Raw genomic sequence first — 18,869 nt, 5'->3', positions numbered from 1 at the left:
CTACATTTGCCTTATTGGACATTCTGGGTTTCAGAGAAGTTCCACCTTCAGGTGTATTTCCACTAGAGAACAATGCGAAACGTGTTTACTCTAGCTTTTTTTTCTTCTCCCGCATCCTAGGCTAATGAGTTGTTCCAAGATCCCAGGAAATGGCCAATATGTTCTCCTCACTCATAAGTCAAATAAGGCAAATGTAGCCACGTGTTTGTGGCGAGCAGCTTATTAATCGTCAATGCTCTAAATGGCGGTCCGAAAACACGAGATCTCATGATTATGACCTCAAATACACAAGTCTAAGTTGTTCATATGAGACTTTTGACACGAGTCAATCATTAATTTTCCTGTCTTCTTTTCAGAGGGGAACACTGCACTAAGAGGAGACGGAGGAAGAATCGGAGGGAAAAGCCAAAGCTCAGTCTTCCCCCATACTACTACTACATACTACCTCTGCTATGAATGTGAGTAATGTGAAAGTGGTCAACAACATCGCTTAATGAAACGGATGAAATTGCAAGAATACGGAAAACACAACCATTAACGCCATTACGTCATCACCATCATGAAACCAAAGGAAGAACCTCGTCGATCCAATCCAATTCCATCAGGAGGGGGTGGATTGGCTTCGGTCTTCCCTGGAAAAAATCCCCCGACCTTCTGTTAAGAGGCAACAAAAAGCCAGAGAAGGAAGCAAAATAAGAATTGGAATGCAATGCTCCAATGACAGAGGAAAAGGTCCCAGGAAGCTTATATTATGTAGAGGGAGTTGAAAATATATATTATTATTTTTTTCACCCGGATTTACATCCTATTTGCATTGCATTCCCGTTTTAATGCCGGTAACAAAATCAGTGATGCATACGGGGTGCTGAGTATTGATTTCCTTACTAGTGAATGGGGGAAATGGCTCCAACAGTTCCCATAACTTCAGGTTCCTAAAGAGCAGAAAGAGACCAACCAGACCACGAACAATCCCCTCAATTTACCCAATTTCAACCCCCTAAAGTTTAATGCCCTCCCAAATGCAAGCATGTGCAAATTTATCACTGGAAAGCCAAGGGACACATTCCACCCTCTCATTGGATAAAGTAAGATTCTGTGTGGAACTGATTGGGGACCATTGGCATCCAATCCAACTGGTTCCCTCTCAGATAAGTTGAAACCTGGGAAAAGTCCAGCCCTATGATCTATGATTTCGATTCCTTTGGCGTGGGTATTTATCATCCAGAAATACGTGCAATTCGTGGAACTACCGCAATAAATAAAAGCCATTGCCAAGTGTACAAGCAAGTGGGATCAGTCAGGTTTGAAGGGACTGGGGGGACGAGAGGTGGGGTTGCTTCTGGGAATGGGACAGGTGTGGGATATCGAGAATTAATTATGGAACGAGTCGCCGGGAGATTTATTGACCCAGATTAGCGAGATGTGGCATTGTAGATGGACTGGCTGGCCTCTTATGGCTATCAAAAACAAGACAAAGATTCATCGCTTTTGGAGTCTTGTGACAACTTGATTGGTCACAAGACAGAAGACAGGAGATGAATGGAACATTAAATGAAATGAGTTTGATCCCATGGAAACCGTCTAATCCCATCGTGTTGACACCGATCATGCCACACAAACCGAGAAGTAGCGTTAAAGCGAGTGAAAAAGGTGCTGAGTGGGCCAAAAAATTGCGACAAAAGCAAGCTCATCAGAATTCAGCGGCATTAATGAACCCGGGAATACCAAATGGCCAAAGTCAACGGGACTCCAGTTTACAACTTCGAGAATACGGTGAATATTTCTTGAGCTTAATGATGTGCAGTCCCAGTTGAAGCGATTGATTGTTGGTTGAAGGACTTGGTTGTATGCACTATGTGTTTGCTCAAAAGTCTGGCGACGGCAATGCGCATTGCACGAAACCCAGGGTAATCTCCAAGGGCTTTTACGACACCTTTGTGAAAACTATACGACCACTGAGACAACATTTGGGACCATGGGGAGACCGAGAGGTAAAAAAAGGTCCTGGCCTGCAATTAGCTCTCCTTTTAGTCAGATCACATTTCAAGCATTTTTTAGCTCCATGGTAATATCAGTAAGACTTTGAGATGGGGCAGTAAGCTTTGTTTTCCAATAAGCATCTGTCCGATGGAAATTTTTTTGATGAAGCCTTTTAATCACCTCGAACAGCAAAAAAAGTAGAGTCTGTCAGCTTCTCATGTTTGCACAACGTATTTAAGCCCTTCGCATGTTTCCACCTTTTTGCTTGGGCTTTACGAAATTTCCAGCTTCAAATCTAAGAGTTCCCTTCAGCTAGAGGGGAAGAAACAAACTCTCATTGTTGACTCGTATAACCTAAGATTTGAATTACAAGCGTATCAATGAAGGCAATTCGTGTCGTCTTCCTCCAGTTGGGAAGCTGGAGTCATCCAAGTGGAATCAATGAAAGGCGCAACCCACACCATCTCAACTACATACGTATTGCATGTAGGGCGAGAATTCCCAATCCAAGTGGAATTTTTCCATTCCAGAGCCTTAACCTTCCTCGACGAGGTAAATAAGTGCATCAGATCCGACGTTTGTCGAAGACATTTGGGAACTGTTCAAAGTTTGGTCGGAAGAACAGCGCTGTCATGGACACGCTTCAAGTGGATAAAGAGACTGGAGACAACTTGGAGGAGACAAAAGAGGAGAATCATGCTTGAACAACGTGTGTCAGAATGGTCTCACTTCGTTCGTTCATTGATTTCCAAAGCGGTAAACCCAGTAAATTTGTCCCTTAGTCGCTGTTTTGGACCATTTGAAGGGTTTCAATCACCTTCACTCAGAAATCAATCGAGACATGTACGCGTACTTGTAATCTTGCTATGGGTCCTTATTCTTGAGCATGTACAGTACAGTCCTATTTCCGTCGATCAATTGATCCCATTCTCAATCACAATCAAAGTTAGCCACCCTCCTCCCGTTCCTCTTTCTCCTCTTCTGCTTGAGTTGTGATTGGTAGCCAGATCCCGAAGCGTTTCGTGATCTCCAATGTTGTAATGGCCTTTCACCAAGTGGACAAATGAAGTTAGTTCAGGGAAGCGTGAAAAAACAAGCTTACTAGGTACTATTTCATCTCGTTTCCTTTTCAGGCGTGCACCCGCTTCTCTTGACTTTTCCGGCCAGGACTTGTTGATGTCTTAAATTACCAATCATACGACCGACCCGCCGATGGCTATGAGGCCAGTAAAAAAATGTCCAGACAATTACGGCACGATCTCTCATCGGATGAATTACGATGAATGCTCTCATCTCTCCTCGATCTCTAGGATACCGCAAACACTACAAACTATACCGAGAGCAATTTTCATTGGCAAGCCCAGCGTTGTGGTTATTACTACTCGTCCAACACAACAGAAAAGGCATCATCGAGCGAGTCCTGTGTGGGTTGTTCCCCTAGACGTATCTACTTATATAGTAGGTGCATACCAACCAAGCCAGTGGCTTACTGTGTGCACTACCAATTGGATAGATGGCAGACCAACAAACCAGCCAACGGACGAACGGACGGAGGAGAAGAGAGAAAACAGGAAATTAGGTTTCGTTGTTGTCTTTTGAATGGCATAGACATTGGAGTTCATTGTGTAAAGGACCTGCTGCTGGTTGGCATAATGCAAAACGCCTTGTTTGACTACTCGCGAGAGCCTCCCATTTAGAACCAAGATGATGCTGTTCCATGTGCAGTAGTCGAAACTAGCACCTCCAAACACATTCCCTCACCCTGATATGTGTGGAGTAGATGGAGTAATGGTTGGCTACTTATAGATTTGCCTGATAATCTCTCGTATAACTTACTTCCGTTGGACGGGTGGACTGGATCTGTGTGTTGTGACGTGGAGGGCAAACTCAAGCTAGATAGAGGAAGTGAAGATGGTTTCAACAGGTTCCTTCCGGACAGTTTACACCTTCAATCGAATTAACACACCCTCCTCGTGGTTGATACGATCAAAACCACTTGGCTTTGAATTATTGAGTACTTTGACCCCCTCTACCCTCATCCTGATATTGAATGGTAAAGTCCATTTGAACGGAAATCACCACTTCTTTCCTTTGAACAACAAGTCTCCGGAGGTCCATGGTGGTCATAGAGGTCTTTCGCATCTCTGGCTCCCTTTCCATTGGGATTGATGTGCTGACTCAAAACGCCTTTTGGTGGAAAAGAGCCGAGACGGCCACCACTGGACTGGATTGGACCCGACGTACGTACGTACATAAAGTAATAGTAAAGAGACGAAGCACCCGGCAAAAGGGACCACGGGGTAAGAAGTAGAAGACGAAGAGGAAAGGAAAACTTGGGGAGTAAGCGAAGATGGAAGGACCCTTCATCTTTTGGGGTCCACTCCTTGCCCTCCATCCATCCAAATAGAGGTGGTTTGAGGGGAGATTTTACTCATCACACGAACTAGCTGATGGCCAGAACCAGAGAAAATTGAGAAGGAGGAGGAGGAGGAGGCCATGGACTTGGGGATTTCTCTCTTCTCGCATTTATATCCTCGGCCAACCAACCGACTGACCAAACCTCATCAGCTAGACTTGTTTCCAAGATCCAACCTAGTGCCAGATTGGACAGTAAATCACTGTGTTTAAGGTGGCACTTCCTTCAATCTTTAAGGGCAATTCAAAAGCCTGGGATCTATTCAGTGGAACACGGGTCTCCGTCCCATTTCCAAAGTGTAGTACGTAGGGAAAGTCTTTGTTCGAAATGATTGCTCACGATTGCACGAGTTGTCCGCGACACAAATCCATCTTCCATCATTTTCCATGAACAATCTCAACCCCCAGCCAGTTTTTCTTCCATCCCTCCGTTGCTCTCGCGCTCAGATCGACTACTCGATCTGTGGACTATATACAACTCTTCTCTGAGCTTGTCTCAAAATAACCCTTCGAATCCCATCCACTCAGTCAAGTCGTCCCTTGGTGATGTGGATCAATGGACCTGGGAACACCAATTCCACTCATAATGGATCTCGCACATCGCCTATGGAACCTGTCTAGACGCTGAAAAGAGCCAATCTTGATTCAATCCACTTCTGGCCTTCTCCATCTTTTCAACAGACAATCCTCGGTAATACTTTCTCAGAGATCGATCAGAATTCCAAAGTTCATCAGAAGCTTTATCCTCAGCTTTTCGAATCCAGTCACTGCGGAAATCCAGGAGGCCATTATTCCCGTTGGATTTCCGATCCTCGTTCTGACCATTCGTCCACTACTCCTTCATTCGACAAAGTTTGTTAATCACAACCATTCTCAACCCACATCTATCTAAATCTAGTGTATCATTTCTTTGTTTATTGGAAATGGACCATCGCGATCTGTCATTGTTCTCAAATAGACCGAATGTGCTCCCGCAGATCATAGATCAATGCACATGAACCCGGTTGTCTTCGTATAGTCATGTGCACTATTATTGTATGTACATTGCAACCCACAATGCTCGAGGCACAATGGATCACTGGACTTTGACGGAAAACCAACGCCAAAATTACCCTAAGGCGGTGTTGATAACACGTTATCACATAACGCAAACATACAGAAGCTTTTGGTGTGGGAAAAATAAATATCATACATGGCATCTGGCCGCCAGCCAACGAGCTTTGTCATTGTGGACTCATTGGAACACGTATAGGATCGGGAGGAAGTTTCCGTGAAATCGTTCGCAATACAGATGGGTTTGCGTATCTGTTATTGAACTTTTTTCCATGCCTGTTCAGTAAGGTTCTGGTATTGCCCATCTTCTACCCCCCCACCCCCTTCTGGAAAGGCTGTAATGGAACATTTGTAAGCCTGGTAGTTTGCATGGAATCAGATTAAAGCAAGAACCCACCCTCCAATGTCCAGGACAAGGCGAGGGGCTGAAATCGGAGAGAGAACCGGGATGGATCTTTGCTTCTCCTACCAGAAATCCAACCAACCTTGATCCCCTCCTAATCCTGACCTCTTCTCACTTGGGTGCCACAAAATCCCCTTCCTCTTCTCAGGCGGCGGCATGTACATTGTACACCCTAAAGTACATACTACATAGAGGTTGCAAATCATATCAAAGTCGAGGGTTTGGACCACTTCTTCATCGCTCAAGTAATTGAAACCGGGTGCACTTTTTTTCATCAAGCCAAGAGCTGTCTTTGAACCTCCAAAACACCATCTTTATCAATTTTCTCATATAAACCCTCTAAAGGAGAAAAAAGGAACGGAGGGTGCAGAAACGTCTACATACCTCCGTCCCAATTTGAATATCAATTCAAGCGGACACGAGAAAATTCCAATCCAATCCACCAACCCCTCTGGTTGGTTTCTGCCTGAAGAGGAAGAACACCAGGAAGGCACAAATACGATATCTTCCCACAAATTATGGACGTTGTTGTACGTACCAGTTCCGAGAAGATAGAACATTCCTCCGTCCGTCTGCTTGTCCGTCCATCGGTCTGTCGATGTCCAGTTCAGTCAAATTACCGCTTCAAATATGCACCCCCTTTGCCCGGGATCCCTAATTCCGTCCAGCAGCCATTTTAGAACACTAGACGGACCCCATATGGAGCCTAACTGTCCACTGAAAGTGCCTGAGAAACTCCAACAATGGATTTTATATCCTCTCTACGCTCTTGGTCCGTGTTGCTTTGCCTTTTAAGAGGGAGGCACATGTGTGGGTGGACATTGGACAAGTTTTAATCTCGAACAAAGTTTCCAATGACACACGCACAGTGCGTCTCTTGGGACCGATTGCGCCCTCGTATGAAATACTCTGCTAGACAGGAGGGAGAACCAAATTGGAAACTTGATCTCCACATTCAAGTAGTATGTTCACTTCAACAGAACTGAATAGAATTGATATACGGGTCTACTCGTCATGTTTGAAGGTGCAGAAGCCTCAAAGTGTGGCTGGGATCAAGTCAAATTAGGAAGATGAGATGAGCTTCAACCACCACCACGTGAGGGAACATTCTCTTATGTACCTATACTACTCGTACACCTCAAACACAACACAAGCGAGGTGGCCATTGTGAGAGAAATGGAACACTCGCCCACGGAACCGTATCACATGTGTAAGTCGTAATTTTGAATTGGAGTCGTGCGTGTCGCACATTATTCATGGCTTTGACCGCCCACCCAGGACCCAGCAAAGCCTTGACGTTCTCTCATTGACAAACCTTCGCCCAGTTTTACAATTATTGGGTGGTCATTAGGAAGAGTAATGTCAAGGCTTTTCGATTTTGTATTCGTTCTCATATCGATCTTGGGTCGTCAAATTCACTCTGGTGGGATATGCTCGCGAAAACCATCTCATAAACCATATTGATTACCTTCAAGGTGGGAACACCAAGCCGTGAATGTTCAAGAGAGAGTCAAGTCAGACTAACAAGAGCAACTGTTCGGAAAATGTGAAACTGCTGAGAGTAACTTTGTAATGAGTTACGACTGAGTCATCGAACCTCTTGGGTGGGGAGGAGCGAGAAATTTGGACACTAATCCACCCTTCATTTTCGTGGACCAATGACTTGATCCCATTGAACGAAAAGAGAGGAAGGAAGGAACGAGGGAGAGAGAAAGGACCGTCCCAAACGAGAAGACGACGAAGTGATCCAAGTGGAACGCCCCAAAGTGATGGAACAAGGGGGAATATGTTTCCTTCACTTCATTAAAATGCCAAGCGTTTCAAACGAGCGAAACCGGATCTCGTTTCAAGAATTTAATTGCCTTCCAGAAATGGAAATTAATTCCCCGGATTCCGTTCATAAAAGACCCGGTTGATTGACGCTCGGGAACAGTATGGAACAAAGCTAGCATTGATCACAAAGAGAATGATCCAAATGATTTCTTTGGATTACTTACCTCTAATCTTGATCGTGTGGTGAATCTCTGAAGGCTGAAAAGTGGAGATTTGACACGTGTAGTTGCCGGCATCGCTTTGATCGGCCAAACTGATGACCAGAGTGTTGCCATTCTCCTCAGATTCCAATTGATAACGATTGTCCTTCTCCACCATTTGCTTGCCCACCGCCAAGATGGAATCACCTTTCTTCCACAGCAAAACGAAACCCTCTGAAATGAATGGAAAAAGACAAAGCATTAGAACGAATTTGACGCCAAATAGCGATGGCAATTTTTTATTGGGGTTAAAAGGCTCTGGCGTCGATCAATTTGTCTACAAATTAAGCTATTGAAGTGGAGCACCACGCATTATTGAAACTGACAGAAAAAAAACACCAACTCGGACAGATCGTTTTTATGGCCAATGAGAGCTATAAATGACCAACAGTCAACTCATATTCGAACTAGCAGTCTCCCAAAAAACTAATAAGCCAAAGTCCACTCAATTGGTCGTTCAGTGCATTCGAAAAGGTCACAGATGGACGAGAGTCATAAAGATTGTTGTCTCAACGTGATTATGACTTTGTTACTAGTAACAGGTGGATTGGATACTAGATAGATACGTAGATGATAAAGACATGTCGGTATACTACTCGTGCACAATCTATGGTTCTAACGGAAGTGGTCGTGAAAGAAGAGAAGCCATGCATGTTCCCTTTCATCTGGCCACGTCTAGACTCGTTGGATCCACCAAAGTGTCGACGACTTATACACGAGAGACCAGATTGAGAGAGTCAAACATCCAGAGAGAGAATCCAAATACAATAAAAAGAGACTGTAATAACGATGTTTCAAAAGTTGACACTCCAATCTGAATCAAGATGGTGGTGGCGGGTGCGATCCAGAACCCTTGCTGCGCGCTCTTCCATAGTCTCCCAATAGGGCACGATGTGGTACAAGGGTCGTCAAATCAAGAGATGGCAAGTGAGATGAAAGGTTATCTCTTCAATGGTCGAGCCATTCTCCCTCTTGCCAACGACTAGCTTCTTTGTCATCTGAGACATCATTGCTCATTCAAAAAAATGTCCCCCCCCCTTCTCTTTCACTCTATTCCATATCGCACCCTGAGGTTCAAGAATGGCCATAATACATTCCTTTGGAATCCCCTCAAAATCTAATTTCACTTTGATTTAGGCCAAGGAGAATGCAACAGAATTCCACCGAATTGCCAGGTGTCACCCGCCGTGCAGCTAAGGTGTGATTTGACAAAATGCTCAACTTCTCCACCCGCCGCCCAGGCGTGGACCGACCACCTTGGTCGATGAAAATTCGTGATCAAACTTTTCTTCATTGCTTGACTCTCTCGCTCTTTCTGTCTCTCTCCATGAGGTGAGATGTGACTGGTGAGGTGAGGCCAAAAGCTTCCAAATTCCAATGTTTTATTCATTGCATGTCTTCTATGTAGTCTAGGACGCTGGCAGCTCCGGCCGGTCGTTCTCCCCTTCAGATGATAAGATGAATACCAACAAGCTCTTCGTGGCCTCTCCTTGATGGATTTCTTTGGACCATCAAAATATGGCCAAATTCCACCCCCTCTTGATATGGCCATGACACAAGAAGACGGACGGACGGACGGATGAACGGACGGACCTCAATAACAATAATGGGAAATTGGTGCTTCCTGGTGGGCTGGTGGCCAGCCATTTGGGAAACACGTAGAATACAGTCGTGCACTGCCGATCGATATTTCGCCATTATGCCAGTAATGAAGATGTTTTGACATGACACCGACAAACGCCATTCACCAAATGGTAACAACGCGCCATTGTCTACCTAGAGTGCTTAAGAAGCAACAAAGAGGTGTCAATAGCCCAAGCAAATGGCAAGCCAGGAAACGCACATTCACACCTTCAACACCCCTTGTATCCCGTCATGTTTTCATTCCCCAACCCCTTCTTCATCCTCCTCATCAGAAAAAAAGGATTTCAGAGACACTCAAAACATTGGCCAAGAATGCCATTGAAACCGTAACTCTCTTGATCATGACAGGCTTCAAGCTCTTTTTAAAGCAGGTGCAGATCGCTCAGTGAAGCTGTCAGAGAGTTGGTGATGGGCAGGAAGTTTGAGATTAAGTCTCCTAATATCAAGACCACGTTCCTTGTCTCAGTTTGTAACGTATTCGCCTAAACAAATACGGCCATTTTTGGATATGGCGTGCTTATATAAGAGCCGCAATTGAATCATATATCGAAGCCAATACTAAATGTATAGTGTGTGCACACGTGGACACTTATTGAGTGAGAAAGGCAAGAGAGAGAGAGAGAGATAAACGTGAGGACTTTGGAAGACACCTGCAACCCGTTTCATGTCCGTGAGAGGGAGGGGGTAGTTGGGTTGAGGGTAGATTCTGCATGCAGTTAATTAGCCGTCCCATTTGATGGTTTTTGTCACACTCTCGGGAAAACACTACCACCACCACCAACAGCTACAACAACAACTCTCCATGCAGGGTGGCTTGGAAATCCGTCGTCATTCACTCCTTTTTAGCAGATGGATGATGAACCAACCCAGGTGAGGAACACATTCATTCAGAGGTGGAAACTCTCGCCAGGATTTGGACACGCATATCATAGGAGCATTTAAGACAGGAAATGTCACACAGACACAAGTGGCCTGTGACTAGAAGGAGACACGTTCACTTATCGACGACAGGTAACGTAGAACTGGAAGTGAAGGCTTTTTCAATGTTATGGATGTTCTTTTTACTTGGAGGTCTTGGGTACTTTGGCATCCCAATGTGAAAATGTTTACCCCTCAGCACTTTTATGAGAAAGATGAGGATGTGTTTGAAGGTGGTTCGAGGGCTCCGATTGTTTTTTACGGTTCGAGTAGAAATCAGGGCTTCCCGTGACGATAAAAGCCAATGATTACCCAGTTCCCATAAAATTTTGGGTTGAAAAAAAAGGCGACTTTTTGCTTTGGTTCTTGGAGTTTATGGGATATGATAGCAGGTAGCAATTACAATTTTAATCAGGGTCTTTCAACGCCCCCATAAATAATACAAGCGTCCTGTTTTTTACCTATTCTTTGCCGTTCGGCATCTACAGGAGTGAGGTATATAGGAATGAACGCTATGGCTCGAAAACGGGTTTCGGAGATATGTTGGTGAAGCCATAAAAATTGAATTATTTCACACTTACTGGTCAAGAGTCAAGACAAATCCCAATCTTCACTGTCTAGGCAGGGATCGCAGTGCTCTACCCAACCCTTTTTGAAATGGCTTTCATGCTAGTTGAAACCATTGAGAAAACCATGGATCTCCTGTCGCGTTTCGAGTGTTTATGTGAAGTATTTTTAGGGGGGCTCCATTTTCCATCTTGATGGGATTCACCCCAACTACAAGCCCACAATTTACTGCCTATAAAGTCGTCCTCCTAACCATATAACCATAATTACATTCCACCAGGTGGCTATCTATTGGCGGTGTTCTCGGTATTCACCGAAATCTGAGTGGAAGAAGGGCCAGACAATGAGAAACCGAACGGGGCAACATTGTTTGCGCCTCACGTGTCGCATTTTGGTGGTAGTTCCGGTAAGTTGTCACGAGACACGGATTTGTTTGGCGTCCGTTTCAAATTTTAACCAACGGCTTGCAACTCACCTAAGCGATCCACGATGCACGGAAGTCGAATAGTTCCACCCTCATTCACAAGTTCGTTGATTGACGTGGACTCAAACTTTGGAACGGCATAGATTTGGTTTTCCTCTTTGCTCATGGCTGAATCGTCTTCGTAGTCATCATTGGAGTAAATGTCGTTGTTCGTATCCCCGTAGGGCACGGCTGAAACAGGGAAATGAAACTCTTTATTGACACGGCCAAAGTCTAAAGAGACCCCTCATTCAACTAGGTCAAATCGGACATTGCCCTTACAAACGGAATCCCATGCACGACGAGCCCGAAGACGATCGTATTCAGGGAATAGTGAGTGTGAACTTTGATACCAGCAATCCTTTCATCCTCCTCCTTCTCCGTCCCTTCTTCCCCATTTCTGTTTTCGTTTCCTTTTTCTTCCAGAGTCCCGGTTGTTTCGTCTTGAGAAGCGTAATTGGAACGGGGGCTTCTCATTTCAATTTCCCTTTGGGGGGCCCTCTTGAGCCTCGTTCCTCTTGAAGAGGGAGGAAAGAGAGGAAAATGGTTCGAAATCCAAGTCTGGAGGTCTTTGAAATTGTCTGAAACACACCCTTCACCCTTCCCTTCTCTTACCGTAAGTACAGAGCATGACTGCTGAACATGCATGTATCCTACAAGGGAATAATGGCTGACTGGCTTGCTTACTACTTGTTATGCTGGTAGACGTTTACAGTGAGTGGCACGGGGGCAAATGTTGCCTAATAGATGGTGTCCCCATTTCAATTCTCGTAAATCACGTTCGAAACTCGAGCGAGTAGGTCCTCAATCCGAGTCTAAATCTGTATGCCTGCACTCGAGGATCTCTTTTGCCCCATTGTTTGGCATTCCAAGCCAGTTCAGTTCAGGTGGACTGAGAAACGTTAGAATACAAACAGATCAACAGGGTTCGAATACCTCGCTTGGCCCATGTTCCAGTAGAGATCGGACATGTCATAGTATGCATGGTAAGGGGGCAGAGTGCTTATCGTTCTACCGTTCAAGGGTCAGGAGGAATCAGGATAATCAAACATGGGCACCTCCAACCCTCTGCTCTGAGCTTTGGTCTATTTGAAGTTGGGGTATGGGCGGTTAGCTCCTTCCTTTCCCCTCTTCCTCTTCTTCTTCAGGATACTGCTTGCCCCAATTCACTTTTGGTTGTTTCTCGGGCGAAATCGCTGCCATTGACGTTTGCATACGAGTGTCCCATTACCCGATCAAAGTGAAAAATTAAGCCCATTTCACTTCCACGACTTGCTCCTCCACCAGCAAAGGCAAGAAAAATCCAAGAAGGGGTACTTTATCCTAACCTTTCTTGAGAGCGAGGGGAGCCGAATTTGTGTCAATGCTCACTCAGAAGTAGCCTGTTAGCTAGTAGTGCGTTCTTTACTCTTGCACCGGTAAAAAACATCAATCCCCGTAAAAAGCAGTTATTCCCAGGGAAAAAATTAATTGGAACCGTCAAGCAAACATGAGAAATGAACGCGCGAGAAGGAGACGGGCAAGAACTGGATAGATTCCAAAGTGAAGCAAGAAGTTGTTCGAGAAAAATGACAGCATTAGTAAAAGCTCCACACATCCGATTTTGGACTCGGTGATGAACTCAGGACTGATGATGGGACCCTTGACGGAGAGGCAGTCAATAGATAGAGATAGAAAGATAAGGGATCCCTCCCCTCCTCGTTGTTGTCTCCCATAATCAATGAGTCTCTTCGGACTGCATACAAAGACTCAAACACACTGACAACACCAAGGATAGATAAGGTTTGGAGTTGGAGGAGGGGGGTGGGGAGAACCACGACGATGTAGGAATGAAGGTGATCCCCTTGAAAAAGTCAACCTCCCCCTGGCTTTGGTCTATTTAGTGACCTGGAAGGTTGTCGGCTATCGATTTAAGGAAAAGACAGGGGATGCCTTGGGAGTGCACACCCTGCGCTCATCGATTGAAAAGAATGGGAAAGGTGGGTTCCCAAGAGGATTCCAAAGACACGGGGTGGAAAAAAATGATACGGAATTATCAGGATGTCTATTAAAAAATCGTCCATCATCCCAATCAAATCTTCAGCATTCCACTTTTGTTTGATTCAACTCAGGTTCATTCAAAGGTGGCGGTTCTGACCCCTCTATCCCTCTCTCTAATAGAGAAAGTTTCTCCCCTCTCTACAAATAGAGCGCGTAACTGGTCGTTGATGAATTTATCACTTGAATGTTGACATACTTGATGGTAAGATGGTACTCGTGGATTTGGAGAGGAGATCTTTGATTAAGATGAATGGCCATTTCAGATCAGGAGTGGAACAAGAGCTTGACGGCAACTACTTGGATCAGATTTTGATCACATTGACATCACACATTGAACGGTACTTTTTTACAGGTCTTTGTTCAGGACCATCCGGATTTGTATTTCGTGTTCGGTCGAGTTTCCCCATGAGAAAAAAAGTACGAATATCGTGCATTATCAATTTCCCATCCCATCACAATTTATTACCTTTCCATGCACATACAGATGGGCATGAAAAAAAAAGAACTCCTAACCTCTCCACCCATATCCCAATAAACTCAATGAGGCTTCACGGTTTCAAAAAATGCCAGATCGTTGTCATCGGAACTCGGGGGGAAAACTAGACAAAATCCGTGACGGTCGGTGAATCTATAAATGTTTTCACAAGGACCATGGTTTGAAATAATGGGGTCATCCCGGAATCAGATAAGTTTGGCCCGCCTCAAAAAAAGAGCACAAAAGCACGAAACAACGTTAAAAAAAGTCATACAACCAGGGATCTAGTTGCCAAGCATATTTACAAGCATGAAATGGGGTCAATGCCATATGGATTCATCAGCACCAAAAACAGATACGAGCCAAGCATTGGGCAATTCCGAGGCTGTGGTCATTGCTTGCATGATAGGTTGTTGGAACCACACACCACTCATCGTCAGAGCCATTGATTACAGAAGATTATGATTACACTTGAAATGTACTTAATTACCTCTTGACATAGCCATTACCATCCTGGCGATAATCATCAGTATTGCACAGTAGCGAGTAGCCTCAAAATGATTATCAGTCACGAGACCTGCTAGACTGAAAGAGCTTTTGACATGGCATAAACCCACAGCCAAGGTCGATGATGTGAACATTGCATTTCGCCGAGGGAAACATGGACAAAAATTCGAGTGGGGTTGTCAGAGACCAAGTTCTGCTTACAAGTACTACTCTTGCTGTCAACCAGGTTTCATGGGGTATGGTAGACAACAAAAATAAAAGCGTCTCACTTGCAGTTTCTTGCCGGGTTTAAATGAACAATGAACTGAATGCAGCCCATGCCCGGTCCGGACCCTAAATTCCGACTGACGAGCCTATTTTGAACGTCCCTGGTGAACAAAGGCGTGCATGCACGTTTCAAAAGTGGAGAGGATCCTCAGATCTTCATGAATACATTGACCTGAGATGGATGAGTTGGTACATGTTTCAAGAGAGGTGAGGTCGTCGGTGTCAAAGATTACAGCACTCCTCAAGAGACGGTGGATTGTGGTGCGAGGAGGTGCTTTGGTTGGTGAGCCAATGGTCTTTCCGTGAGCTTCGCAATTGGTTCCAGTCATCAAGAAGTGGATTTAAAATGGGCTTTTATGACACGGTATTAAACGATGGGTGTGAGGCGTGAGGCCGGGCTGGATGCAGACTTGTATCCATACATTGCAGAACTGTACTCGTATTTGCCACGTTATTCAAGGGATGTGAGCAGTACTTGCTTGTCGTTCCATTAACATTTTTGCGAGGGGAGTTGGACAAATATTCAGATTCATCCATCTTTTTGTGGCTTGAAACTTGAAAGTGGAGACTTGGACACAAAGTTCGGAATATGTCTCATCAGGGGCGCTCGATTAATACGAGTCATGATCCTCGGCAACCTCCAAGGACCCCCGGGCGACCCTGAACCATGGACAGTTAAGGGTGTCAGTGGAGAAAAAAGGATCATTAAGTGAAGTTTGAATTAATAGAGTGTCAAATGATGGGGCAAAATTTCCGGGGCGCACTGCCAGATCATGGCTACAAAACAAGCGAACGAACTAGCTCCGGTTCACTGAGCTCGAATAAGAAAACAAATGAGTTTATGAATAAATTTTCTGCCCAAAAGCTGGGGCCTGAAGCTGCGAAAGATCACTTCTCCATTTGAAAAACCATTCCAGTCCGAAGCAATGATTTAATTTTCACTCTCTCAAACTGGACGGATTGAGGCGAACCAACTCGGGGAGGGAATTCCAGATCGGTAACTTTCTACCAAGATCATCCCCTTCACATTGAAACTCATCTCTTTCGGAGTGAAGGATTCTGTCTTGAAAAGGATTTTCCAGTCAATCTGGATCCGTCAATATCACAAGTCAAAAGAGGAGAGGAATAGGGAGGCATTTAAAAGCGCCCAGGGCCAAGATTTGAATGAAAGATAGGCCCATAGGCTACTCTGTGTGTACGTAGTTCAGCTCTCAAATCCGCAAAAGTGTACTTCCAGATCGGTTCTACTGACTCACAGCGGGTTCTTTGAAAATTAAACGAAAAAAACGGGATGCTTGCCAATTCTTATTAAGATATGCGGTAAACCTTCTATGGGACGACCATGAGGTCCTTTAAGAGATAGCCTCATTCATGAGATAAGGACGAGCTGAATCAGACTCAGGAACTGCCATGAATCCGTCCTTTATCGTTATGGATTCTGCACACATCTTCTGCAATTGTCTCGAAGAACCGGCTTTTTGAAGCATTCTTTCTTTTCAGTGCCAGGACCCAACTAAGCTCAAGGGCTCAAAAGATGTCATTACGTATTCATGACAATTCCACGGTCCAAATTCCTCGAGCCTAATATTCCACTGAGGCTAAATGTATTGTTGAAGCACGCCGCTCTTTGGCAGATTGGTTCCAATCCCGGATCATCTCATATTTCTGCGCCCTATCAAACGAATCGGAACACCTCACTAAATGACGGTTTCCATTGATCAAAAGAAAATCCGAGGGGACATTTTATATATACTCGTACATACATGGATAGTATAAAACAACCACGTTCATTTTACCAGACCCCGTTTGGGTTTGAAGTTGAATTCATGGCGTTTGGGCAATCAAAGCAGGGTGGAAGTGTGAACATCTAGTGGAACCGAATCTCGGAATTCTACTGTTGTCAAAAGATATTTGATGGTCCTGAGCCACAATTCAATACCACACAAAGCTCAAAGAAAGAGTTGTTGACAACCCAACTTGATTCAGACTTTCCCCATACAAAGTAGCACATACGTACCCTCACATCTTTTGATGAGGAATGTGGAGAATGTTTTGACTAGTCCCGCGGACAAAATTGCGGTAAACCCAGGTAATTACACTAAAAGGATTGTTTTTGGTTACAATGGGAAGGGCGAGGATAAGATACACTATCTGGTCCCATTTCAAGCCTAAGAGACAAAAATTTCGCCATTGATAGTGAAGATAGGTGAGCAATGCATCACCTGGAGTGAGCAAATCGATTCCAGAGAGGTGAAAAATTGATGAAGATTGAATTCGCCTTAAGAGCGAACTCAATGTGCGAGAGCAACAAGATTTCGATTGGTTTTGTCAATTTTCCATTTGAAGGAGCTGCCAAACCGTTTCAGTCCAGATGATGGTTGCCAAAAACCAAGGAACCATGTCAAAACCGCACACAGAGACCAAGATAGAGACAAGCAAGCACACACGCACACACATAATGATTCCTGAATAACTGTGTCTTACCTGAGACAAGGGCGAATGTGGACAAACAAGACAAGAAGCCAACGAGAAGGATGAACTCTTTCACTAGAAAATGCATTTTCGCGGCGTGTTCAGTTCAAATTGGAATGATTGCCAGTGCTCTTGAACAAAACGGGAGGGTAATAACTTGCAGTGAGTGGGACAAATGTGAGATCGTAAGGGAAAGATGATTGGTCGGTGGTGGTATATTCTGGTCACAACTGAGAGAACATCCAACAGCTTTCTTCCTGTATGGACGTGTGGTGGATGGTGAGGCTTCTTGATTCACAGGCAATGACGACGATTCCCTTTGTTGTACGCAATATTAGAATGAATGTACACCCGTTGGTGGTTAGTTGTCGACTTGTTCGTTGGTGTGTGAGAAAATCCACCTGATAATTTGACCAGATTTCCACGCCAAACTCACACACATAAAACCATTCCAAGCCAGCGAAAGCAATCACAGCCGATTTTCTAGCTCTGCCTGAAACTTGACTAGAGATCAATCATCAAGTCACCCAAAATTTGGAGTCTAAAAATCACTTCGAAGCAAGCAACTCAGTCGGCAGCTGATCTGGCTATTGCAATTTGCGAATCAGGCAACACTTCATATCAATAAAATCATGGATGTACACACACGAGCTAGGCCTTATTCCGGTTCTCCTCAGCAACTGGCGAGTTCGTCCAAACGAGAAAAGCCGAAGACCGAACGCGAGCGAGCAGGAGTGCGCTGACGGAGAAACGCCGCGCAAACGCACGCCCGAGGAACAACATTCGAGGTTCGGGCAAAACTGCGAAACGCTTAATGGGCCACCAAAGGCATCTCCAGAGTCTGGATTGAAAACCAAGTCAGGTGTGGAGAATAGCGAGTCTTCCTTGGCCTCTTGTACCGGGTCTGTTTGGGAATCTGCTTGGAGCAAAGACAGAACGAAGAACCTAATCAGATAAGTCACTCAGTGAGCATGTCCCACAACGATGAAGAACGCCGAGACGAACGGTGTCAACAACAACAGCACCAGCAGCCAGAATAGCAACCACATTATCAACGGCCAGCAAGTGGGAAGAAACACATGCCACTCGGGAGCTTGTTCGAACCTCGGATCTATTCAGGCAATTTGAGCCGATTTGAGAGAGACAAAGCGAAAGAGAGACTGAGACACACGCCAAGGTACTGAAGGTACGTACTGTGCGTGGATGGAGGCAAGAGATGAATAAGAAGTTGGGGCCTCCTCCCCCCCCCACTCTTTATTCTTTATCTACACACACACTCATATGATAAGTTTGACAGAGGTATGCTTGACTGAGCTTGGGTTCGTGGAGGCCTACAGGTATGTCTGAAATCACATGAATGGCCATTGGTTGGGCAAAGATGTCAGAGCACAGATTGGCATGACCAACTTTTGGAACTTTGCATTCAATCCAATCAAGCAAAAAGCAAAAGCAGAAAGTTTCAATTTAACCTGAATACATCCTTCAACGTCTTGGTCCTTTGTCCCGGATCTGGAGGTAAACAGGATCAGGGACTGGAAGAGCCGTTGCTGTGTCTTTCAAGAGGGTCTCGTTTTGATCAATGCCAATATTGCGTGCGAGGCGACCATTTGTCCTATATTTGGTTTGAAAGCT

At 44.8% G+C, this 18,869-nt stretch overlaps 1 protein-coding gene across 2 annotated transcripts in view; it reads right to left on the bottom strand.

Moving 5' to 3' along the window:
• LOC131889964 (lachesin-like) overlaps positions 1 to 17,903 on the bottom strand; it is a 32,312-nt gene extending 14,409 nt beyond the window's left edge. The window contains exons 1-3 of one of the 2 annotated variants that reach the window (XM_059239205.1): positions 17,250 to 17,903; positions 11,489 to 11,668; positions 7,849 to 8,058 (exon numbers count right to left, since the gene is read on the bottom strand). In XM_059239205.1, coding sequence (XP_059095188.1) covers positions 7,849 to 8,058; positions 11,489 to 11,668; positions 17,250 to 17,325 — 466 coding nt within the window. In that variant the 5' untranslated portion in view covers positions 17,326 to 17,903. The remainder of the gene's footprint in view (positions 1 to 7,848; positions 8,059 to 11,488; positions 11,669 to 17,249) is intronic. The other variant, XM_059239203.1, reaches the window with a different exon arrangement.
• Between the last annotated feature and the right edge of the window lie 966 nt (positions 17,904 to 18,869).

This window comes from Tigriopus californicus, chromosome 11, assembly GCF_007210705.1.
Source record: "Tigriopus californicus strain San Diego chromosome 11, Tcal_SD_v2.1, whole genome shotgun sequence".
Lineage (NCBI taxonomy): Eukaryota > Metazoa > Arthropoda > Copepoda > Harpacticoida > Harpacticidae > Tigriopus > Tigriopus californicus.
The sequence above is the reverse complement of the archived record's forward strand: the minus strand, read 5'-3'. Positions and strand labels throughout refer to the sequence as shown.